Source organism: Garra rufa, chromosome 1, assembly GCF_049309525.1.
Source record: "Garra rufa chromosome 1, GarRuf1.0, whole genome shotgun sequence".
NCBI classification, from domain to species: Eukaryota; Metazoa; Chordata; class Actinopteri; order Cypriniformes; family Cyprinidae; genus Garra; species Garra rufa.
Window position 1 is genome coordinate 3,634,706 of NC_133361.1, and position 27,556 is coordinate 3,662,261.

General features: G+C 38.2%; 2 protein-coding genes across 3 annotated transcripts in view; one reads left to right on the forward strand and one right to left on the reverse strand.

The window, feature by feature from the left end:
* The window catches only part of LOC141326852 (uncharacterized), a 269,935-nt gene that overhangs the window by 212,723 nt on the left and 29,656 nt on the right, over window positions 1–27,556 (reverse strand). The window lies entirely within an intron of this gene.
* LOC141341561 (uncharacterized) lies at window positions 20,826–26,929 on the forward strand. The gene is made up of 5 exons (XM_073846416.1): window positions 20,826–20,886; window positions 21,308–21,625; window positions 21,726–22,060; window positions 22,175–22,208; window positions 26,829–26,929. The coding sequence occupies exons 1-5, from the start codon at window positions 20,826–20,828 to the stop codon at window positions 26,927–26,929; spliced, it is 849 nt and encodes a 282-aa protein (XP_073702517.1).

Consider the following 27,556-nt stretch of genomic DNA (forward strand, 5'->3'; position numbering starts at 1 on the left):
ATTTATTTGCTTAATTTAGTTGGCTGGTTTAAGCCTGACAGAGCTGTTAGTGTCAGATGATATTAGTTTAAAAAATCATCGTATACTGGTTTTAGCTGTTCATTTCTCGACAGGATCACCGCGTATTTGCTGAGTAATGCTCTTTCCCCTTTTGGATTCAAACATCTGGTGTCATTTAAATGTACAAAGGAGATGAAAATTTGCTAGACTCTCTTTACTGAGACACAAGGACCCATTACCAATCCTGCTGTGCTCCAGTAACATGTTTATGACAGGCAATTTTCCTATTCGTTGAACATTATCACTAACAATATTTGAGTTTAATTGAATAAGGCCGTTTGCGAGTCCAACTGAAGGAAGATTACAGTGGGAGCTTATCACTGTGTATTCAATGGCATTGTAAAATCCCACAGTTATTGTGAACGTTAATAACTTAAAACGATATCTGAATAAGTCTAGCTTTTTTTTCTGTTGTATTTAGGCCCACTGAATTCTAAAACGATTCAATCCATGTTCAACGGAAGATCAATCCATGATCAGTGAACTAGTTAGTAATAACTTAGCTAGTAATGCATGACTTTCTAAACTTTGGTCATTTAAAATATCATCTAATATCGCCAATAATTGTTTGTTAGAATTGGTAAGAGTACATCCCTAAGTATTACTCATGAATATTAGATTTTAATTTAAATAACTTTCTCACATTTTAAATAGAACTAAATTAACACATCAAATGCAAATAAATTACTGAAGCACACAAAAACCTTCAAGAAACAAACTGCATTTCCCTGACTGTGATTTTAAGATGCCAACCTCTGGCAAAGATTGAAAAGCTGAAATGTGTCTGTATAAAAATGTCCTTTGGAAAACTCTTGGAGGCCTGTGAGGTTGGTAGAGTACCCAAAATCTGTACTCAAGTAAAAGTAAAAGTACTTATGAAGAATGTACTCAAGTAAGAGTAAAAGTAACAATTTTAATAGTTACTTGAGTAAGAGTAAAAAAGTATCCGATGGAAAAAAAGTACTCAAGCAGCTAGTTACTAGTTACTTCTGATCTGATTGACATCAAACTATTTAGAAAGCTTCCACACACCTCTCCTGTATATGTATATATATATATACAGAGCTCACAAATTTTCTAAATCTTTGGTAGCCCTTCGGGCAGGTTCTCTTCAAATTTTAGTAGCAACTAAAAAATAACCATTTTTTTTAAATATAGAAAATCAGATAGGTGTCTAATCAAAAATGTTTTTAATACACAAATATAAACAAGTATCATGGAAGGAATTTTGTTTCATTATATTTATTTCATTTAGTGTATCTGCAGAATTTTTAAGGATTAATTTAAAGCAATTCATGACCCTTTTTAAGATCTGCACAAGTAAAATAAACAGTAATGGGATTGGACAATATAAAGTAGAAAATTAAGCCATAAAATGGCATAATTTATAAATCCAGATACAGTTTCACACAAAAACTAAATACCTTACACTATAGCATTTCATCCTTTATACCATTAAAAGGGATACATAATTGAGTCTATAATTTATTATATTTATTTAAAACATAAATATTACTGTACTTGTTTAGATTTTTAGAAGGCGCCTTAACTTTTTACATTTTCAACTCTGTGTTTGCTGCATAAAAACATGGGTCGATAATTTGTCGAGCTGAAAAAATAAAAATGTATTGGAAATGAAAAATTGATTGGCTGTCACGAGGGGGTGCTTTAGGGCCGCTGAAATATTAGGGTTTCCATAGTAACAGCTGTACACAAAGCCGAATTAACGCAGATTTATCAGACAAGAAATGAAAATGGACAGTCGGCTCCCTTCAGATACGTTCATATAAAGTCAGTAACGGAGGAACGCCATCAAATGTAGCGAAGTAAAAGTAAAGTTTTATTCAGTATAAATGTACTTGAGTAAGAGTAAAAGTACCTATCTTTAAATATACTCTAAAAGTACTAGTTACCCCAAAAATTTACTCAAGTAAATGTAACGAAGTAAATGTAATTCGTTACTACCCACCTCTGAGTAGTGATCAAACTATAGAAATGCTCTCCTGCTGTCAACGTGATCATTTATCATTACATTGCTCAAACACATTAATACACATTGCTGGGGTCATTTGGTTAGGTATTATGTTTTGCTGTATTTTTGTTGTTGTTGTTTTTTAAACAGATACACTTGCTGTCTATAAAAGACCTGATGGAGATCACAATGTTACCTATTCCAAAGGCCATGCTGGTTTTGGGGCTTGCAATTTTGAGTTTAACCATAAACTCCACCATCCCTACGGGTGAGATACACCAGTGCGCGCACGCGCGCACACACACACACACACACACACACACACACACACACACACACACACACACACACACACACACACACACACACACACACACACACACACACACACACACACACACACACACACACACACACACACACACACACATATCTAGAGTGAAGAACACTACTATAATGATTGTGTGAGAACTCTGAGCTAAAAGGCACTATTTGTAAATTCGCTCACAATCTACAAAGTATGTTTTATTCATCCATGAAATCGGATATACAGATTTCTTCAATGTACACATTAAATACAGAATTACTAGTTAATAAACTGCTGCACTGTAAAAAATTCACCCGTATATTTACAGTAAAATACTGGCAGCTGTGGTTCCAGCCCTTTACCGTAATTTTACGGTTTCAACAATGCTGTAATTTCACAGTAAAGTACTGCAGCTGTGGTTACAACCCTTTACCGTAATTTTACGGTTTCAACAATGCTGTAATTTTACAGTAAAATACTGGCAGCTGTGGTTCCAGCCCTTTACCGTAATTTTACGGTTTCAACAATGCTGTAATTTTACAGTAAAATACTGGCAGCTGTGGTTCCAGCCATTTACCGTAATTCTACAGTTTTAAATTTTACAGCTCTGCTTTAATTTCACTAAGTACTGGCAGTAAAGGTTCCAGCTATAATTTATAAAAAAGTTTTAATATAAATACTGTTTTCTATTTACTCTATTGTCCGATATCTATTAACATCCCTATATGTAGCATAATGTATAAAGACTATCTAAACAGACATTTTACTCAATGGAATAAATGAAGAAAATAGATTATGGTACAGTATTGTTTGCCATTTATTTAAAACATCTAACAGGTTAACAAATATATTAACAGTTGGGGGTGGGGGGGTCACAAAAAAAGGAACCAGTAGGCAAAAAGAAGAAACCTTATTAAGAGGGAAGTCCGGATTTGAGAGGACAAGAGAACCATGTGGTGAAAAAAAAACGTACGAAAAGGCAAAAAACAGCCAACACGTCCCACATCAGCTTTTGATCTGTTCTCAGAGGAAATCCAAATCTGAGAGGAAAGAAAAAAAAAAAAATCTTAGTGGTAAAATAAATCATGTCAAAAACTAGTAATCACATAGTCTACGAAGACTTTTAAAAGAGACATAAAATGATCTTATTATCGTACATAACTAATGTGTGTTACAGCATAGATGAAAAAAATAAAAAACATAATCTTGACAGAAAGATTATGGGGTTAAGACAAGATGAGAAAGTTTAGCTGTGTGTAACAAATCAAACAAGGTACTAATGAACAACCATCACAAAACAAAAACATTTACACTGCACTGGCTAATGGGATGTGTTTAGTAAAGTCATGAAAGATTATAATTGTTTGTCTATACATGTGACTGATGAAGACATTTTATGACAAATAATGCATAAAATCATGCAATTCCAAAGGGTTCAGATACTTTCACTGAATATGAATGCAGTTAAGATGTGTTGATTCTTTTATGAAGCTGCACAAATGTGAGTGTCAGTGGGCATTTAAGTTTAGTTACCTAGACGAAGTTCCATTCGAAATCGATGAAGTTCTTCAGGAGAGAAGCAACTTTGGGATTGACAGTGGTAGACTTCTTCCTGACAAGTTTTCCAGTCTTCTTTGAAACCACCTTGCCTCTGCAAACAACACGACTCTCTAGGGTAACCATCCAGCGTTCAGTGCAGTTCTCTGCCCTCCCTGAAATGAATTTAATTTTTTTTTTCAAATTATACACAACACTTAAAATAAGTTTACACAATATTCTTAATTTTCTGATTATTTAGGAGTGTATTACTTTTTCTTTGTCAGAACACTGCGGCGAGTGGGACGAATTTGAGGGACGTGAGAGAATGGCGCAAATACTGTTCATCATCAGCGTGATTACTGATGAGTGACACCTGCACAACGCACCGGTATAAAAGCATAAAAGGAGTAGCAACGACAGTGGAGATCAAAAGAGGAATAGGCCTGATTTTATGTTGGGTTTTGTTTCTGTTTTATGTGGCCAGCAGTCGTCCGTGAGGGGCTGCTGGCTTATACTTTATTTTTTTTATTGGTTTATTTATTAAAATAATTTAATGTTTGCTGCTTCCCGCCTCCTTCCCATAACAAAACCCAACATAAAATCAGGCCTGTTCCTCTCTCGATCTTCATTGTCGTCGCTCCTCCTTTTATGCTTCCGCTACTCTGTGAGAGATACAAGACTGTGTCACGCAGGTGTCACTCATCATCATCATCAGTAATCACACCACCGGACTTGCGGTGTTCTCTCATGTCCCTTGACCTCGTCCTGCTCGCCACATACACAAATAAATACATGGCGTGCCTGTGAAACTCACCAAAGATTAGGGCTCAGTAAAACATCAAGTAGATGATTCCTAGAAAAAAGAAGAAAAAATTAATATTTCGTCATCTTAAACCAAGCAAAGAAATTCGACGTCGAGCACGGAGAACATTCAGCTGAGTGTAAGGCCTCAGCTGTTGAGAACTGTCAATCTACAAAACGTGTTTCGCGCCGAAAAATCGAGAATATCCGCCTCGTCTTTCAAAAAGAACCTCTTTGACTTTTTAATACTATGTAAGTTACTTGTGGATTTCACAAAACACGCAGGTAACATCCTAACCGCAGCACTAAATCGAAAAAATATACATAAATATCTATTTTGCTTTGGGAATTTTAACAGATTTACATTATTTTCATGGAAACTAAACAAATTGACCACTAAATTTTAATTATTATAATGGATCTGGATATTTAGAGTAGTTTTGTAACGATTCTCCATTTTACGTGCACGAGATTATGTGAATAACGTTACCATTAATGCATCTTGTAAGATTCGCATCATGTAACATTACTGAATCAGAAATTCATGTAAATCGAGTTAAGGGTTACTACAAATGAAAGCCAAACTAATTTCTAAATGGTAACTTAACTTTAATCAAGCAAATAGTTCGCCGTGATAATCGGAGCTCAGAGAACATTCATTAGCAGGCGAAATGCCTCGACCGTTGAGAGCTCTGACAAAACTCGATTCGAGCACAGTCAAAAATACCTCGTGAAAAAGGCGATTGTACAGGTTGGGAGCAACATAACAGACTAAACAGTAAAGATATAAACTTACCTTGAACAGTGTCCTTCTTTAAGACCATTGATGAATGTTGCGAACTGCTTTCTGTTCGAAAATAGACTGCATAGTGCGTTGAAGATGCCCCGCCCCCACGTGCTATTTTTTACAGCCCAATACTGCTTTTTTAAAGAAACAAATGGGTTTACACATAAATGCTGTAAATTTACGACAAGTAATTAATTTATGGAACATGGACTGTAAATTTACAGAATTAAACTGTTTATTGAAATAACAGTATTTTACTGTTGGAAATTGGCTGTATTTTTACAGCAATTTTTAACAGTGTAGAGACCTGTGCGTGACAGATTTTTCAGTCTGCAAAGAAATATATGTTATCTCGTCCCACTCCCGCCCGTGAGATTCATGTTTTGTCCCTCTCCCGCCCGCAAAAGCCTGTATTGAAGTTACCTATACAGATTTTTTGAGTACATCGATCTTATTCTTAACAGAAAAGCAAGCATGGGCTGCTGTGTGCATGCATCGCAGAATGCGAGCAAACAATGCTCCCTGCCTTTCTCAGTTCATCGCGATCTCATACAACTCTTATAACACAATGAATATATGCACAATGAATATTTAACAATGTCTACACTTCGTGTGTTGCAATGAGTGGATTCGTGCCCACACAATATTAAGCAGTGCGCAAGAACTTTCGGTGGATTCTTGCATTCCAGAAACTTCCTATTCTTGCACCTGTTATTCGTTTTTAAGTTATATTAGTTGTTCGTGTTGCTTTTGTGTAATAGATGAATAACAATTTGTATGTTTTTGGATATTTTATGTTTATATATTTCTATTTTCCGGGAGTCCCTCCAATCATTTTAATCTCCCGCATCCCGCACAAAAATGATAATGCATTACTAAAAAAAAAAGCAGCAATGAGCGGCAAACCTGCATGACAGTATATATTGCATCTGCTTTGCCTAAATATATCATAAGTGAAATAATAAATAGTCATTTAAAGTAAAACAGAGAAGAACATGGTTAAAGTGTCACAGCACAGTCTTCAGCTTCCTGAGCAAGAGCAGTTTGTAAAAAGCAACGTTCCTTCATTAAAAATAGAAAACTACAATTGACGCATGCATAAGACAGTTGAACATAATATGAAAACACAGTATGATTTATATCATGAAGCAAAATCATATACAAGAATTAAACTTTTTTTAAATGGTTCTTTTTTTCCGAGATGATCTCAGTTGAATCTGCTGGTTTTGAAGATGAAGATGAACGTTATTGACTGTGAAAACTTTAGATGATGTTTCTTTGTCATGGCTCTTGATTGATCCAGATGATATTTTATTGCTTGATTCATTATTGTATCCTCATTATTATTCCTCAGGTTTGAAGCTCTCAGAAATGTTTTATCACATTGATCACATGCGTACAGCTTCTCTCTACTGTGAAATATACTACAGCAATTTACTGTAATTTTATATCTGTGATATTACAATGCATTGTTGTAAAAGCACAACTGTATACTGTAACGTCACAGCTTCAACGACAAAGCAATTACTGTCATATTACAGTACATTACTGGGGAATTACAACCTTTTAGCTGTACATCATTACAACAAGGCCATGTACTTTTACAGTGTGTACTGTGACAGTAATGTACACGTTGACAATAATTTACTGTGAATTTACAATGTACACTGTGGAGGTCATGCTAAAATTGTCCAGTAACTTACTGTAAAAGTAATGCAGATGAAGCTTCCATTTACAGTGAATTTATTATAATTTTACACACTGTAAAAAATAAATGGTAAAAAAATACGGTCAAATGACTGGCAGCTACGGCTGCCAAACAAAAACCATAATATTTACAGTAAAATATTTTAATTGAAATAAAGTGCAAAAACAATAAATTGACAGAAATTTCCATTAAAGGTTTTACAGAAAAACAACTTTATTTTACAGATTGTGTCAGTTAGGCTACAATATTTTACTTTATTCTACCTTATTTGACATATTATACCTAGATTATTACAATGAAAGCACTAAATGTTCTACAAAGAAACTGTTATTTTACAAATCATTACAATAAAAAAAACCTTCAATAAAGCGTCAAAGCATGCTCAAGTTGAAAAACTAAGGTTTATTTAAAGACAAAAAGTCCAAATGTCATATAAAATCAACATTTTACATTTCATCTTTTTTTTTTTAAGAATTACAGCACAATTACTATTACAATTAAATTTATTTAAATATATTCAAGCCAACCGTACTTCTAGAGAAAATATTTCCTGATAATTTACTCACCCCCACGTAATCTAAGATGTTCATGTCTTTCTTTCTTCAAGTCGAAAAGAAATTAATAAAAGTAGAGGAAAACCTTTCAGGATTTTTCTCCATATAGTGGACTTCAATGAGAGCCAACGGGTTGAAGGTTCAAATTTCAGTTTCAATACAGTGTTCAACGGGCTTTACAAGTTCCCAGTGACCCTTATTCCTTGGCTGGGATCATGTAGAGCCCTTTGAAGCTGCATTGAAACTGAAATTTGGACCTTCAACCAGTTGGCTCCCATCGAAATATGGAGAAAAATTCTGGAATGCTTTCCACAAAAACCATGAAAATCTTGGATGACACAGGGTGAGTAAATTATTAGCAGGAAATACTTATATCGGGAATTAACTATTCCTTTAAAACAGAATAAATACTAAACCAATATATCTACAAGATTGTCAAGGTTAATTTAACAATTTTGATGTAAATTTAGATTATCATTGAATTTTTCATAAACAGTTTTTCAGAGCCCCCAGGAGGATTTGATTAACTAAACATGCATTTCTATATCTTACCCACATTATTTTATATTAATCCACAATATTCTACTGACTCCCATGGGCCCCATATACAGTGGTGTCATAAATTAGTAGAACAATAGTATTTTTAACACCTGAAATAATTGTAATTCACTTATGTCTATCTTTTGCTGTACTGTTTCAATGGGTAATATCAGTTTACATTTCTAAACATTAATTTTGCCATTAATTGTAATAATCCAGTGAGATTTTTGTCTAACAACAGCCAGTGCTCCACACAGAGATCTGATTTTATCATCAACTATTCTGCCTAGAATGACATAAAGACACAAACTGAGACAGATTACATCTAGACGAACAGTGGCAACGTCTCCAATATGGTTCAAGAGACCCACCTGCAAAGCTACCTGAAAAACTATCTGCAAGTGCACCTCGTGCAAAAGCTGCTTTAAACACAAAATGATGCTCACATCAAATGTTGACATTTATATTTTTATCAATATTCTCACTTTACAGAATTTTTACACAAGTGCCTAAATGGTTTAACAGTACTGCTTGCAGGTAGGTTTCTTTAAGCATCTTGGAGATGTTGCCACAGTTCTTCTGGATTTAGATGAGATCAGACCTCTGTGTGAAGCATTGTCTGTTTTCAAACTCCTTGTGTCACTGATTATTATAATCAATGGCAAAATGAATGCTTGGAAATGTAAACTGATATTTCATACTGACACACTATAGCAAATTATAGAAATAGTTAAGTTTAAACCATTAGTTAAGGCACTAGTTAGTTAGTTAAAATACTAGAGTTCGAATAATTTTGGGCACCACTGTAGCTCCGATAATAAACGTAGTGTGATAATAAGTAAAACCAAAACATACAACAAAAGGTGCATGACTCTACACCCGAAAGTGACAGACACACCGGATTAAGAGCAGTCTTCCTCCAAACGGCCAGTAATCAGCTGGGGGTAAAAAAACAACAAATAGAAAAAAGATTATGTCAGAGGACACCTGTATTGTCTGGTATTAAAACAATTTTAAAAAATGAAGGAAAAACTGTAAACTAGGGATGCACCGGTTGACCGGCCATAAATCGAAACCGTTTTTTCGGTTTTATCCCGGCCGGTTTTTTTCCGGAAGTGTGTGCACGGGCCGCGGCATTCGATTCATTCAGAAACATGTCACTTGTGTGGAGGTTATTCGAAATCTGTGAGCACGACGTGAAGATTGCAATCTGCAATGTCTGTAAATGACAACGTTTTATTCAGCAATAGTTATAAAACACACTACAGTTATTTTTTAAATTTTATTTCATTCAACATAAGATCAAAATAGCAAATTACAAAGAATATGGCTAATACTAAGGTAAGTTAAGCACATTTAGTGATTTCCTCTTTAGTATTATGTTGCTTGTTTATAATTAAGACCGACTAATGGTAACTTAAGTCTAAATTATATTGCTGCAACTTTAAAGGTCCCATATTGTACACATTACTGGAGGTTTATTTTAGTTGTTGATGTCCTTAAGAATATATATTTGCGGTAAAAGTGCCAAAATCCAACTCAATATACTTCTACAGCTCCTTTTTTAGGATATGTGGTTTATTAACAGTTCTTTAACCTTTAACCTTCTTCTGAACATGAATTGTCCTAAACATGAATGAAACATTGAAGAACATGAACTGTTGTTCTGAACATGGCTTCTCTTGCTACTCCTTGCTGCTAGAGACTTGGCAGCGCTTCCTCTTCGAATTATTTATTAATAAAGTAGTATTTTCTGAGTCAGTGTCACAAAGATGAAGTTTTTTTAACTTAATTTAAAACGTAGTGAGGAAAGAACACAGAGTGGAGTTTGAGCTTGACCAGGTGCGCTTGCTGTGGATACATCTACAAAAACACCTTTGGATACAGTGACAATGGAAAGAAGGGGGACTTCACAACCTTCTATTCAGACAAAGAGTTTGCTGGATTCTGTTCAATGGACTGCTACTACAAAATAAATAAATGTTTTTGTTTACTTGAATTTAAAACAAAACTAAATGAAATAAAAATGTGTGAATAAAGCTGTGTCTGTTTGCTAAACGAATTGTCATTTAGCAGAAAGTTACTAAACACTTGACTCATTTCTCAATTCTGTGGTGTTTAGTTTTCTGGATCGAGCAAAACATTGTTTTCAGGGTAATATATTACAATAGGTTTTGTTTGTTAAAATGAATGTATTAACTAACATTAACTGTGAACAATACATTTGTTACAGCATTTTTTAAGCTTTGTTAGCAATTAGCATTAGTTAATAAAAATACAGCTATTCATTGTTGTTTGTTCACTTCACAGTGCTTTAATGTTAACAAATACAACTTTTAATTTACTTTAACCCAAAAACAGCTAGTGGGAGTGTGTTAAGAAGCTTTTGCATCCTAAATTGTAATTTGTTTTTGATTAATTTACAAATCAAACAGGCTTCAAATTTACCAAAATAGACATTTCAGAATATACAATTGCAAGTACATAAGGCAGACACATCTGTAAGGTGTATATATATATATATATATACACACACATATATAGTAGTAACCAAATTTGAGTTAGACAATCAAAATAAAAGAATACTACAATAAAATAAATAATAAAAATAAATAAATAATAAATAAAATACATTTACATGACTTTGCAAAGGGGTTATAAAATATTATAATACACTAAACTCAGTAAAAAAAAAAAAAAAAAAAAAAGCTGATTTAATAGCCTCATTACTCGTAAGGGTACACAAAGATGAAGTTTGAATTTTGAGATCATTTATGAAGTGAGGAAACGGAAATAGCGAAACTATAACCTAAACTTGCCGTGGTGATCATGTCAGTAACCCGCGCCATGCAGGCAGTTTTCGCAAAACCTTTTGGCACGCCCCTGCTTTTCGGCGAGACCAATGAGAAACCCTTTGGCACGCCCCATACCTTTTGCCACACCCTCACCTTTCGGCACGCCCATTGCTCCAGGCTGCAGTTACCCCTACTTGATTTTCTCTGCGTCTCCAACAGTGTACAGAAACATGCCACTCGCAGAGAAATGCAAGGCAATGCACACAGTTTGTGAAGTTCTCAATGCCCGACTACGGCGAGTGGAACTCTTAACATAGGGATCCAACAAGTTGGTTAAGTAAATAATACCCTCACGGGAAAAACAATATCTCTCGCTAAAGGATCCTGTCTATCCCGCAATATACGTTGAATTCTGAAAACTCTCCTTATCAACCTTGCACCTTCGGCAATGGGTTGCTCGCGTACAAACGGACCTTTATGAGCAAAAAAGAAATTCCACATTGCACTGGCGTCTCCATGTCCTGCAAAGCGCTTCTCTCCGCGCAAACTTTGGATTTATATTGATTGAATGATTAAACTGATATTGTGATATGTTTTAAGTTTTTTTATATCAATGGATTTTAATTTGAACCGCGATGACTTGAGCCGGCTATTGATCTGTCTGCCGCTGTTTGCTCGGTGACGGTCATAACTTTAAAAAACAAAAACTTGAATTTAACAAACAACAAGTTTTCCAAATATATCTCTAAATTAACTTTATAAACTAAAGAAAGGAAAATAAATGTAATCACTTTGCTATTAAAAACAGCAGCTGTGTAATGAGGAAGAGAAAGAGAAAGAAAGACAGTCGGACTGGAAATTCAGTCGGACAAAAATGTATGAGCTGTCGGACATTTTTGCAAGGAATGTTTGTTTAATAGCCTATTTAATATTCTTAGGCTACTTTCTTAATCAAATATATTATTTCTTTGATTTATTTTAGCGTTTTTAGGCTGCTTGTTTGCTGACTGAAGTGTATATATAAAGAAACAACGTGCCACCGTCACAGCCCTATTCAAAACTGAGACGATTTCACCTCAGCAGAGCTCCTCTTTCTCCTTATTGTTGTAGTATGTTTTCGACACATTATACAGACAGACAGTGTTACAAAAACTATAGAAGTAGTTTTCTCCGTCTCTACTATCCAACAGCAGCTGTTTTGCGATCGTGCATTGGCTGCTGTGAAAGTAGGCTAGCCTAAGTAGGCTTAAATACAAACATGTTAGATATAAATCGGGGCAGCACCGATCTGTGTGCTAGCAGACCCGGAGGTGCAAGATTCGATCTTCGAACGCCTTACATTACCAGATAATCTCCGCCGAACATCGGGGCCGATCAAGGTGCTTGACAAGATTTTTGCGCATAAGTTAAATTCGCATTTTTGGATGGAAACACAGCTTATGAGGCGCCGAACTCTGCTGGCATCAGTGCGGGAGAGAGAGCGAATGTGTCCACTCCGCTCTGCGCTTAATTTTTTTTCTTTTATATAATTAACCAAATGTCTCTGCGTCGCGCGACACAACGAATCGATTATGAAATTCGTTGCCAACTCTTTTAGTAATCGATTTTTATCGATTCGTTGTTGCAGCCCTAATCGAAAGATTGCAACTTACAGAAGAACTTCAAGTCAAGTCACCTTTATTTATATAGCACTCTATACAATTCAGATTGTGTCAAAGCAACTTCACAGTATTAAATTATACACTTCATAAAGTTCATGCACCTAAAACTGGTTTGCCAACCAATGTCGAAGAAGAAGCTTAATTGGGTGGAGGAAATACAGCTATTAAGAACAGTTATCTGTGGTTTATCTTAGATTATTTGTTAGTTTTAGTTAATAAACTTTGTTTATTAAATGGCAAGTCTACATCTAGACAAGCCATATTATATGATATCATACAAAGCATGTTCAAAATTCACCAATAGTGAATTGACAGATGCATTCGAAGACAACTGAACATAATGAAGTAAAATCATATACAAAAATAAAACTTTTTGAAATTGTTCTTTAGAGAGGAACTTTGGATACATTTTCGAGTTGATCTCAGTTAAATCTGCAGGTTTTGAAGATGAAGATGAACTTTATTGACTGTGAAAACTTTAGATGATGTTTCTTTGTCATGGCTCTTGATTGATCCAGATGATATTTTATTGCTTGGTTCATTATTGTGTGCAGCATCAGATCTGAAGATGATCTACTCACTGTGAGTGTTTTTTGTATGACTGCGTAGAGAAGATAAATGTCTGAAACAGATCCCACATTCAGTGCAGTGATACGGTTTCTCTCCAGTGTGAATCCTCTCATGTGTTTTCAGGACTCCTGAGAGTCTGAATCTCTTGTCGCAGTGTGAACACACATAAGGTTTCTCTCCAGTGTGGATGCTCATGTGACTCTTAAGTTGTACTTTGTGTGCAAAACTCTTCCCGCATTGATCACATGTATAAGGTTTCTCTCCAGTGTGGATCCTCTCATGCCTTTTCAGGAGTCCTGACTGTCTGAATCTCTGGTCGCAGTGTGAACACTTGTAGGGTTTTTCTCCAGTGTGAATCCTCTCATGCTGTTTCAAATGTTCAGCTGTAGTAAAAGTCTTTTCACACTCAAAACACATGTAATCTTTCACACCAGTATGTCTTTTCTGATGTGCTTTCAAATGTTGTAGATGTGCAAAACTCTTTCCACACAAATGACATGAATATGGTTTCTCCTTTGAATGAACTCTCAGGTGTTTTGTCAGGCTTAAAGCCCACAAAAATGTTTTATCACATTGATCACATGTGTACAGTTTCTCTTTAGTGTGGATGTTCATGTGGACCTTAAGATGTGATGATTGTGAGAAACTCTTCCCGCACTGATCACAAGTGAACGGTTTCTCTCCAGTGTGAACTCTCATGTGAATCTTAAGGTTTTGTTTGTTTGTCAAACTCTTTCCACACTGAGTGCAGGTGAAAGATTTCTTGGCTCTGCTTTTCTTTAAATCTTTGCATTTGGTTTGAGAGCGACTCATTTTGACATGATTTCTCTCATCAGCTTCACTCATTTCTCCATTCTCCTCATTTTCATCAATAAACTCTGAAATAAAAATAAAAACATTTCATTTTCAGAAACTCGTTTAAAAATAAAAGAGAGAACCGTGAACTTGATGTAAGAGCAGAAAGTAGGAAATTGCCATACAAAAGATTGATCTTAAAATTGGACTATTAAACTACACAATTATCTAACATACTTTTTGTATTATTGACTCACTATTTTCCTATTTAATACTGTAATTCTGCTTTGAAACAATCTGCATTGTTAAATGCGCTATATAAATAAAGGTGACTTGACACATTTTATTTAAAGAAAAAAGTACCCAGTTCATAGAGATTCTCTTATTATTTGCTGGTTCATTATTACAAAAGAAGTTTAAAGAAAAAAGTAGGCTACCCAGTTCATAGAAAGACTTCATTTGTGAAACTATTGGTCCTAAACAACTCCTTAATCAAATAATCATTGGACACAGCGATTGTTTTTGCCGGTTGAATTAGGAACATTTTTTCCAAGTAAAAGTCTCCTTTCTGCACTGAATACACGTTATCAATAAAATTACACAGTTATTCATACGTGAAGCTGACATTTACCTCAAATTCCTGCTACACTCAAACATAATTACGCAAATGAAGATATGCAGGATAACAAAAAGCAAATAATAGAGACGAAAAAGAGGACTCACCGGACAACTCTCTCTCTCACGCAGCTCCGCTCTCTAACTCGCGCATGCGCACATCGAGTGATCCTCACGAGCGCTGAAGATGAAGAAAGTGTCTCGATCGCCCCCAGGAGACTGGAATCAGTATAGGTCATAAACCCCACCATCTCCATCTAATCTAATGGAACGAAAGACAAAACTAATTTATTTACACTTTAACCTTTAAAAATAGGTTTAGAAAGATGTGTTTTGACATTGTATGTAGTTTTTATTGGGTATGTTGTTTTCTTAAGTCGAAGTTGAAACTGGTGTATTGGGGACGATATCAGAAAACCATTATCTATTTTGTATGGATGCCTGCACATATACGAACAGAAGGAAATTAAGTGGTGGATCAAATAGTGAGAAAAAACAACAACAAAAACAACTTTAAAATAGCCAGACAGAGAGTTTAATGTTCAGGGCTCAGTTTTTCAAAAAGTTTAATCTGGATCAAATTGGTCCGTATTTGGAAATCCCATGTTTTGCTATCCAGGATTAACTAATCTATCTTACTTTTATAACAGTTCTTTTTTGAAGGAACATTGAGTTGGATCACTGTGATCCAGATACCATATTTTAGGATTACCAAATGCTGTTTACCAGAGCCTTAAATGAAACCAACAGTGTAGCCCACTGGCTTAGCAAAGAACAACAGGTAGACAAGTGGCCACAAATAGCCATTGTTTGTTTTAGTTGTAAGAAATTGAAGCACTGCAATAAACAACCATTTTTTTACATTTTTTAATATGTTCTAATGTTCTTATTTACACTGCAAAAAAAAAAAAAAATGCTTTTCTATCTTTTAAGATTATTTTGCTTACCCCATTGGCAGATTATTTTGCTTGTTTTAAGCAAAAATGCACTTAATTTTGACTTTTTTTATCTGAATACAAGACAATAATTTTTAATTGTCTAGAAAATCATTCAAGAAATGTTTAGATATTTTAGCTGGAAACAAGACGCAAAAATTCTAAGATAGAAAAGCACTTTTTTGCAGTGTACTTCAGAGTAAAAAAAAAAAAAAATCATTTTATTTTTTCACCCAAACAAAAGCCATTTCTCAATATGCCTTCTTGTCTGTTCTTGTGGACTTGTGAAACGTGATCAGTTATTTCCCAAATATTTAAACTAAAATAGTATTTATGTAAATGTAGTTTTAAGAGTTAGAATGTAACACTTTATCGCCAATCACTACTTTCCAGCGAACACCACGCCTTACGTTAAGGGTAATCTTGGCGGTGAAAACACAAGCTTTTATCAATCAGTGTGTTCCCTCCTGAATCGAACCGTACCATTCAGTGGAAACGAGCCTTTTTTCTTTGTAATATTTCATGCTTCCTTAGGTGTGTCTCATCTTGTATTTATAGTTCTTGTGTTTCTCTTGCTGCTTTGTCAGTGGTTGATTGTAATGGTTGGCTGTTTGTTCGTGTTTCTGTCATGTCTTATGATCCTCAAACACTGGTGGCTGTAGGGCTTGGACTGCTTGGAGAAGTTTGCTATCCAGTGTGACTTGAATGTTGGGGCGGAGGCCAGCATCCCAAGACTGGCAGTCCCAGAGTCCTCTGTGTTCCCAGTAATGGATTAACTGTAATTTTGTGTGTCTGGGCCACACACACTTTCCCCAAGGCAGCGGCATCCATGAAGGGCTGTACCTGAACTCCCTGTGCCCTCTGTTGACTCTGTTTCAGCCACAGACTATTCCTGAACTCTGTGTGTTCTACAGTTTTTATATTCAGGCTATTTGAGACTGGTTCTGGTAGAAACCACTACATCGTAGACATAAACATAGAGGAGTAGCTCTGCCATATGCAGTTCTGTGTATTAACCACTAGAGTGCCGTAAGTTATGGGACTGCATCTTTAACTTCGACAGCTGATGACGTAGAACAAGTAAGATGTAAGATTGCACTAGACAGCCATTGTATTTATCCCTAATCAAACAGACTTGATTTAGTCATCGGCTCATCAATAGATACTCCAATGGTAGAGACAGTCAGCGACCGCTATCTTGGTTCCTGATGCGGCGGCGACCGCTATCTTCGCTCCTATGGCTACGGTGTACACGGATGTTCCTCTGGCGGCGAGGCCGGCTCGCGTTCGTCTGGTGGCGAGGCCGGCTCGCGTTCCTCTGGCTGCGGTGTCCGCGGACGTTCCTCTAGCGGCGAGGCCGGCTCACGTTCCTCTGGCGGCGGTGTCCGCGGACGTTCCTCTGACGGCGAGGCCGGCTCACGTTCCTCTGGCGGCGGTGTCCGCGGACGTACCTCTGGCGGCGAGGCCGGCTCACGTTCCTCTGGCGGCGAGGCCGGCTCGCGTTCCTCTGGCTGCGGTGTCCGCGGACGTTCCTCTGGCGGCGAGGCCGGCTCACGTTCCTCTGGCGGCGGTGTCCGCGGACGTTCCTCTGGCGGCGAGGCCGGCTCACGTTCCTCTGGCTGCGGTGTCCGCGGACGTTCCTCTGGCGGCGAGGCCGGCTCACGTTCCTCTGGCGGCGAGGCCGGCTCGCGTTCCTCTGGCTGCGGTGTCCGCGGACGTTCCTCTGGCGGCGAGGCCGGCTCACGTTCCTCTGGCGGCGGTGTCCGCGGACGTTCCTCTGGCGGCGAGGCCGGCTCACGTTCCTCTGGCTGCGGTGTCCGCGGACGTACCTCTGGCGGCGAGGCCGGCTCACGTTCCTCTGGCTGCGGTGTCCGCGGACGTTCCTCTGGCGGCGAGGCCGGCTCACGTTCCTCTGGCGGCGAGGCCGGCTCACGTTCCTCTGGCGGCGAGGCCGGCTCACGTTCCTCTGGCGGCGAGGCCAGCTCGCGTTCCTCTGGCTGCGGTGTCCGCGGACGTTCCTCTGGCGGCGAGGCCGGCTCACGTTCCTCTGGCGGCGGTGTCCGCGGACGTTCCTCTGGCGGCGAGGCCGGCTCACGTTCCTCTGGCGGCGGTGTCCGCGGACGTACCTCTGGCGGCGAGGCCGGCTCACGTTCCTCTGGCGGCGAGGCCGGCTCACGTTCCTCTGGCGGCGGTGTCCGCGGACGTACCTCTGGCGGCGAGGCCGGCTCACGTTCCTCTGGCTGCGGTGTCCGCGGACGTTCCTCTGGCGGCGAGGCCGGCTCACGTTCCTCTGGCGGCGAGGCCGGCTCGCGTTCCTCTGGCTGCGGTGTCCGCGGACGTTCCTCTGGCGGCGAGGCCGGCTCACGTTCCTCTGGCTGCGGTGTCCGCGGACGTTCCTCTGGCGGCGAGGCCGGCTCACGTTCCTCTGGCGGCGGTGTCCGCGGACGTTCCTCTGGCGGCGAGGCCGGCTCACGTTCCTCTGGCTGCGGTGTCCGCGGACGTTCCTCTGGCGGCGAGGCCGGCTCACGTTCCTCTGGCTGCGGTGTCCGCGGACGTTCCTCTGGCGGCGAGGCCGGCTCACGTTCCTCTGGCTGCGGTGTCCGCGGACGTTCCTCTGGCGGCGAGGCCGGCTCACGTTCCTCTGGCGGCGGTGTCCGCGGACGTTCCTCTGGCGGCGAGGCCGGCTCACGTTCCTCTGGCGGCGGTGTCCGCGGACGTTCCTCTGGCGGCGAGGCCGGCTCACGTTCCTCTGGCTGCGGTGTCCGCGGACGTTCCTCTGGCGGCGAGGCCGGCTCACGTTCCTCTGGCGGCGAGGCCGGCTCGCGTTCCTCTGGCTGCGGTGTCCGCGGACGTTCCTCTGGCGGCGAGGCCGGCTCACGTTCCTCTGGCTGCGGTGTCCGCGGACGTTCCTCTGGCGGCGAGGCCGGCTCACGTTCCTCTGGCTGCGGTGTCCGCGGACGTTCCTCTGGCGGCGAGGCCGGCTCACGTTCCTCCGCTGCACGGGCCTGGCCCGCCATCCCTCCCCCTGATTCACCTTCCCCCGTTCCTCCTCCCTCCATTTTTTTTTTTTTGTTTGGGAACGTCTGGAAGCCGTTCCCTTGAGGGGGGTACTGTCATGACTCTGGGCTGTGGGTTCCCTCCCTTCCCTCGCTGTTCCCTTTCCCTTGCACTGCACTTCCCTGATCGTTATCACCTGTCATTGTCATTAGCACTATCAACCCACATCTGTTCACAATTATCCGGACTATAAGAACTCTCATTTCCCACTCATCATTCTGGTTGCATTATATGTTTTGTGAACCCTGTCTTTGTGTTCGTGATCCCGGCTCTAGACCTTGTTCTTGTTTTGTTCTTTTGAGTTTAAGTTGTGTTCTGGCCGTGTTGGCTTTTTGTTGTGTTTGTTTATTTGTTTAATTAAACTTCTATCTTACCTGCACCTGGACCCAGATCTCCTCCTTCTCAAACGTGACATTCACAGCCATATGTCTAATAGGGATGTGCATATCGATCCTAAAGTATCGATATATCGATACTGATGCGAGTATCGAAAGTATCGATACTCAAATTGAAAATATCGATACTAAGGTGTGTTTTATTTACCAGTGATTTTGTTTATTTAACAAAAAGCCAGGAGTACAATGTGCATTGAATTGGATGCATAACCTATGTTAGAGAATAACTGTTCACCTACTCATCTGAACGCACGCAAATGATGAAAGACAGAACCAATCAATCACAGAGAGCATTCACTCCCTTTAGACAGTGCATTCAAACAGGGCTGTACGTATTTCCTAAAAGTATCATAAGAAATCATTGATGCTTTTGGGAACGACAGCCCTGAACAATGCTTATCAGAGGACAGAAAATAAAAACCTGTTTGAGCTATTTCTCAATAAACAAACTGAAATTGTAGCTTACATAATTTGCATTTCACAAGCGCAATTACATTTCTTTAAATTAACACTTAAAGTTCATTGATCATGTTTTGTAGTAATATTAATATAAATTATACACTGGCAGAATAAAAATGTTGTATTTTATGTGTGCAACAGCCTGTCACTGGCAGCCCCTTATGAAACCAAGTATTGTAGTTACCACTAAAGTAAACATATTTTAACCACGTGTAGAAAATAAAATTTAATTAGTTGCATATTAAATGTTAAAATGCATTTCAAATATAAAGTGTAAAAGGTTATAAAAAAGGGCATAATTACATATTTTACTCTTATTAATTTAATAAATGTAATAATTTAAAAATTACGTTTAGAAGTATCGTATCGGTATCGATATCGATGATACTGGCCATAAAAATATCGGTATCGTATCGAAAACAAAATAAGCAGTATCGCCCATCCCTAATGTCTAAACTAAGTTCAGAGATGATCTCATATCTGTAGGGGTTAAAGCAGTGTGGTCAAACTAAATAACTTTCCACTGCCAGCAATAAAAAAAGAAACACAAAGAGACAAAAGACAACCATTAGTGTTGAGAGGGGAAATAATGTGTGTGTTTGTGAGCTGATCTTATTCAAACTAGTATTGTACAAACGTCTTGACTCTGCAAAAGTTGCAAAATCTTAGAGACACTCCAATCCAATCCAATCCAATCCAATCCGGTTCTAACTTGATGTGTAGTGTCACTGAATAGCATGATTGACTCTTTTAAGTAACAAACAACAGTTTTTAAGTAACAGTTTATGAACGGTGTACATTTTTAGAATGTAATGGTTTGCAGTAAACTGCCAAAAGAATGGATTTAAACTAACAGTAATGTAAAGAACAGCCTATAGATCAACAATGGACAACACTATGCAGTTCTCACAGTGAAGAACATGTTTCACATCCGCTGTCGTGTCAAAGTCTTGTGTTCACAGAATGACTGAAGGCTGTAAGCATTGTGCTCTTGAACATCAACCACCGGTTGATCTTGAGGGATTGTTCCTGTTACAGTATAAGTGTGTTGGAAATTACAAATCAATGAAAAAGACATACTAGTAATAAGATCTATTTGAATTGAAGAGAAATACAAAGCAGAAATATGACTGGCATAATGTCACTATATCAGCACAGCAGGATTTAAAAACTTGGTTGATCAGATCAGAGGAAGTGAAACACAGGAAGAGCTGTCCGTATTTAAAGACAGAGTTGTGAGCATATAATGAAGAGGAAGACTGACATAAAGAGAAAATGGCTGATAAGTGTCATCTGTGTCTGCTGGGACTGATCTTTCTCTCTTCACTTCTCACAGGTAAAGACATTTCTACATACTCTTTAAACTCCTGTCAAAGAGTTCAGTTTGTATCTGCATACAATAAAGTTTCATTCAAACATATAATAATAATAACAAAATAACATCTCTTCCATCTTTATTTCACCCTCTAACTCTAGCATTCTCCTATTTCTATTCCTTAAAAAAACATTCTCTATTATATATTTTTTATTATTATTATTAACTAGCTCTATTGGTCTATTCTATCTGTGTATTTATTTATTATAGAATTTAAAGAAAACCCTTGCTATGCTGCATTGAGCTAATCTCAGACTTGTCATAGCACTTACATAGCATTGCTCTTTTGTTGATTTTAATTGATTCCATTGTCATTATTTGTAAGTAAAAGCATCTGCTAAATAACTAAATGTAAATTTAAATGTGATATATTGTGTTTCAGGTACCAGTGGAGTGGATGAGGCTCATGTGTTCATCAGTTCTGGTGAAAATGTCCGTCTGCCCTGTAATAATGCTCTTCCTGACTGTAAATCAACTACATGGTACTATAATAACAGACATTCAGCAGCAGTTGAACTGATTAATTTAGGGATAAAGAAGAAAAACACAGAGAGACATGAGAGACTGAGTCTGGGGTCTGACTGCTCTCTGAACATCAAGAACATCACTAAAGAAGATTATGGATTATACATCTGCCGACAATATGTGAATGGACAACAAATTAGACCTAATGCACATGTTTATCTGCATGTTCTTGATGGTAAATTTATGATTATGTGGTCAGTTTAAAAGGGCAAATTTCATTTAAACTCTCATGATGATTGAAAAGTGTGTGATTTGTGTGTTATTTTGTGTTTCAGTCTCTTCATCATCCTCACAGACTGAGATCAGTCCAGGCAGCTCTGTGACTCTTTCCTGTCAGTTGTATTTATATTCATATTCAGATACTGGAGTCTCTTGTGATTATTGGATCTGTTCTGAGGGAATTGAGCTGTTCTGGGTGAATCAGACTGGTGTTAAACTGAAAATATCAGACTCCAGATATCAGATATCAGCTCCAGGACACTGTATCATCACTCTGACTACAACACTCCTGAATGAAGATGACAACAGAGAGTGGAGATGCAATGTTACTCACAGAGATCAACTCAAGACCTCAGTCACATATACTGTCAAGATTTCAGGTGAGAAAACAGTCTCATGAGTTGGTTATGGAAGAGTCTCTCATTAAAATAGGATTGTTATACTTTGAGTATGATTAATCTGAATTAACAGATGTCAGATTCCAGTCCACACCACAAACTCTCAGGATCACAAAACTACAAACACACATGTAACTAAAGGTACATCATCACTGTCTTTCTCACAGTTGTTAGTTGTATGTTTGTAGTGGTTAGTTTTAATATTGTGGTCAGTATTGGTGAGGTCCATTTTTGTGATCTTGCCTATGGGACGGCACTGACTGAAAACAGCAAAACACAAACACGTGTGAAAAATAAAATGAAATCCATCTACAACTGCTATAATGAATAGAGTATTGTACTTGTGAAGGTGTAGAATTGCTATCAGTCATCTTAGCATTGTAAGAACAACTACACAATTGCTGCCTTTAAATGAAGCATAACGTTAATGTTTCTCTGGCCATCCTCAACTAATGCACAGGCTCCACTGTCTCTGTCAGCCCTTATAGAGGGTTTGCACCTGAGTCACGTTTTGTTCAGTTAACCTGATGCTTGGCCATTGTGGTGATATTCTGATATGAACAGCAGCATGGATTGCATGGTCAATGTACTACTGAAGACATTGTTCTACTAATTTATGATGTCTAAACCACAAAAAAGAGGACAAAGCTGCTAAATCAAGGACTAAGTAAGCAGGAAAGGTTGTTATATTTGACAAACTGAAGTTCATACAGGGCTCAATACTAAGCAGCGATAGTGTTTGCTTGGTTACTGCTGTACATAAATCTGCTTTGTCTTAGACTGATGACCCGACAATTCTTCTTTCTATTTCTTATCCCGACATCGTGAATTACTTTCGTTTCTTTTTTCTTTTCTTTTTTTTTTTTGGTAAGCCGATTCATGAGTTTCATTTGGTTTAATGGCATTTTTTATATTCAGTGTCACCACAAAGGCCGACTTCTGGATTGATGACGTAACATGAAAACATTCTATTGTATAGGCTTCATTTAATTTAAAATTTAAAACACAAATAAATGCACAGCCATTTGCAGTATGCCTCAAACACACTTATATGTGCACGGTGTTGAACCTCTAAGAACTGTTAAGGCTTATTTTGCTGCATTTATATAAGCTTTTGATTGGTTGTGTTAAGGAAAAAACAATTACACTTTATGAATGAATCACGTGTGCCGAACTCTTACACTCTCTTTCGATCCATAAACATTTCTCTCAGCTAATGTATGCATTCTCATAGTCTGAAGCGCCTGCTACAGCAAAGCAGCACACACTGTTGTGAATAATTTACCAAAGCAACTTCTCATTGGATAAGAACTGTAGCGTTATGAATATTTATGAGACACTGACGTATCATCGATGTACTATAGTCCATCGCCGCGTCACAAACGGTGACGTCAGCACAATGTAGATTTTAAACACGGAAGATGAAAATAATGGAAAAAAGCTCAAAATTAACCAGTTATCTCTAATAATTAACATTAACAGATGCTAACGTGCTTTCTATGATATGCAACACAAACAAAAAAACTTCTGCTAAAATCTCAGAAAAAGTAGTTTGGGGTAACCCGGGAAATCCAGAATTATCCCGAGAGCACAATTTGAATTGTCTCTGCAAGACACTCTGGTATCGAGCAATGATGCACGTTACTGCAATACGTAAGAAGTTCTGGGAACCAATCAAATCGGTGTATCTGATGTAGGTGGGCCAGAGGTGAGCTAAGCCGATGATGACAGTGCTGCGACATCTGGAATCATTTAGTAAACATTGAATGATGGCTACAGATGAACACAAGTTGTTTGAAACGGCTTTGGCCGCTACAATGAACGAGTTAGACTTGGCTTTTCATATAAAAGAGGGACAGAAAACCGCGCTCGAATCGTTCCTTTGCAAGAAGGACATTTTTGCTGTTTTGCCGACTGGATACGGCAAGAGTTTAATTTCTCAGTTAGCTCCGCTGGTAGCTAAGCGTATGGGGCGACCACGAAGAGGAACAGATCCGAAGCGGGCAATATGCCAGAGAGCATTCGGCAGTCCCGAGTCCTGGCTGATAAAAAAAGAAGTGGCTATAAATGTTATCAAACAAGGTCTACGGGGACAACCTGATCGGGATTGTGGTGGATGAGGTCCATCTCATTTACAAATGGTAAGAGTCACTTGGTAAACATACTGTAACGAAAAACTGAGCTATTCAATAGTAATCAGAGTATGTGAGCGGAGCGGTGTGATTTTGAATGGAGGGAGGAGCGGATTTTTGAAAAGTCGGAGCGTCGTGGTTTTCACTCGCTCCACCACCGCTCCATCATGAGTACAATTCATGCCAACGGTCCGTAATATAACTGCATATTAAGCAGGAATTCACATGTTAAACATATTTAGCTTGATAGAGATGGAACACTCAATTCAGAAATAATATGAATGGACATGAGCGGTAAATTATAGTTCACAAGGAGTTAGTTTGTTCCTTCTAGATACTGAATATTTTCAGGTGAAAGCCTCATTTAAACATGTGCAGCAGATTTCGAATGAGCAGAAATCTGTAAGAAATGCAGCGATCCATAGGTAAAATAACTGACGAAAATGTATTTTTATTTTCATTACAAACTTTGCACTGCAAAAAGCAGCAGTTATACTCTTTTAATGCTGACATGTTATTAGCTTGGTATGTGGTAGGAACAAAGTTTGCACACTAGTGTTCCAAACTCTCCTGTTGTTTTATTTTAGTATTTATTTTTAATATGTGTTATGAACAGGACCTTTATTATTCTGATAGTAATATAGTAGCCTAACTTGAACAGGACGATATGTCTCGCTGCTGAATGAAAAGCTAGCATCCATCCACATTAGTTGATAGTTAATGAATAGTTTGATCGGATCTAATTGTTTAATGAGGTTGATTCGGCTGCCGTAATTAATAGTTATTAATCTTGTCACATTGTTTGTTATAACATTGAAATCCACTCTTATATGTTCACCGTCGCTCTGGATACGTCACATTGTGTATTGTTGTGATTGGTCGAGGCGTTATCCAATTGCGTGCAGTGAGAGTTTCAAATGCACGCTTGGTGCCGCCCCTTGAGTTAGGCCCTTTTCATTGCTTGATGCCAGACCCTTAATCTTAATAAATTAGGGTCTGGATTTGTCCAGGCTAGTTTGGGGTATCATAACCCTTCAAAGGAAAGTTCACCCAAAAATGAAAATGTGTTGTTTATCTGCTTACCCCCAGGGCATCCAAGATGTAGGTGACTTTGTTTCTTCAGCAGAACACAAACCAAGATTTTGAACTACATTTTTTTTTTCAACTGCTTACACACATTTTCAAAACTTTGCCTCTATTGTTCAATACTTTACACACAAATCCAAGAATTGCACACCCAAAATGCAAAATGCCTCAAATCTTTTGCAAAATGAAGCCATCACTCAAAATATCACAAACATGTCTCAAAAGCAAACATTTGTCTTATATTGCAAACACCATTGTCATAATATGATATTTTTGGATATATCAGTTATTCAAAACCTAAAGCTCTTTTTTGCATGAGCTCCTATGTACATTCCTGTACAAGATTGAAAGTAGTTGGCAGTGAGTTGTTGAAAAATCAAGAAAATTGTTGTAAAATAAAAAAAAAAATTACGCTGATCAATCAAAATAGCAAGATGAAACTTATTTTTTTTACTGTAAGCATTTGTGAATTTGTGGTTGTGAATACAGTATTTCACAGTACGAAAGAAAATGAATACAATATCAATCAAAAGTTTTAATTGTTTTTTTAAAGTTTTAAAGTTTATTTTGCTCACCAAGCCTGCATTTATTTGATCCAAAGTACAGCAAAAAACAGTAACATTTGGAAATAATATATCACCATATTACTGCTCTTTCTGTATTTTGGATCACATAAACGCAGGCTTGGTAAGCAAGGTTTTATGAAATTGAAAACTGAGTCAAAGGCTGAGAATTAGTGTATGGTTTTGCAGATTTGGTGTGTGGTTCTGGTGTTTGAGTGTCAGGTTACAGGAATTGTGTGACAAGTTAAGATTTTGTGTGTAAGCAGTTGAAAAAAACTGTAAAACCGGTGCAGGCTGTCAGCCATATAATGGAAGTGGATGGGCACCAGACCTTTAAAAGGAAAAAAAAAAAAATGCACAGACAAATCCAAATAACACCATGTGGCTCGTGACGACACATTGATGTTCCAAGACACGAAACGATCATTTTTTTGCGAGAAACTTTATTTATATCATTTTTTACCTTTGATACACAGCCACGTCCAACTGTCCTGAGCACGAACTCACCATCCAGCTCATTACTTGTTACATTTTTTTTACTTTTAAAGGTGTTTTGCCCATCCACTGCCTTTATATGGCTGGAAGACTGCACCAGTTTTAGTTCAAAATCTCTGTTTGTGTTCTGCTAAAGAAACAAAGTCACCTACATCTTGAATTCCCTGGGGGTAAGCAGATAAACATCACATTTTCATTTTTGGGTGAACTATCCCTTTAAGTGCTTTCTTCATTATGAAACATCTGAAGAGAAGAGTGTGATGTTATGTTTATATGTATATTATGTTTGATCTGAACAGACATGATTACAGGTCCAGGAGAAACTGAAGTCAGTGGGACTGCTGGATCATTATTATTCAGAGGTACGAAACATCTGTACACGCAGTTCAACAATGCTGAAACAGTCAATCTGCTGTGCATTTTCAAGATTGCATTTTTTTCATCCTTAATGTGTCTATCCTCTTTCCACACGTCTTCTTTTGTAGAGATTTTGATTATTCTTGAGACTGCGGCGTTTGTTGCTCCTACTGTGATTCTTCTTCAGATCATCTGTGCAAGAAGAGCTGGTGAGCGTCTCACAATCTGATGATTCACAGTCTGCACTCATGAAAGCTAAATAAACGCTTTTGTTGAATTATTTTGCAGGAAGGAAGGACTCACAGCACAGAGAGGAAATATGAATACAGTATTAGAATAAAATACTCTCTACTAATAACAGGCCAGATTGCAGCAAGATTGATCTTCTTCTCAATGATATTATGGATATTTGCTTTCAGCTTTCAAAGATTTTTGCTACATATTCTGTCCTCAATGCTTTAAAATAGTGAAATAGAAACAGCATTTGGGTTAAAAATAAGACCAGTGTGGATATATCAAACTGTACTGAGGAGTTCATACCTTCTCCATAATGTCCTTGTGAAGTGGCTGATATTCACTCCAGAAAAACCCATCTAATGCTTCAGCCAGATGCCATCCATCATCACAGACTGAACCCAACTGTCCATCATGGTAGACCTCTACAAGACCAGATGAAGCCAGATCTACCACAAGTCTCATGCTGACCTCCTGTGTCAACTCTTTCAGTGACAGAAGATTCAGAGATAGAGAGATTGTACTGAAAACTGTTCAGTGTTTTAAAGTCATCAATAAATTGTGTTTAACCTCAGCTAATTGTTGCTGCAACAGACATGTTTGTTTGTGAAATTGCAGTTGA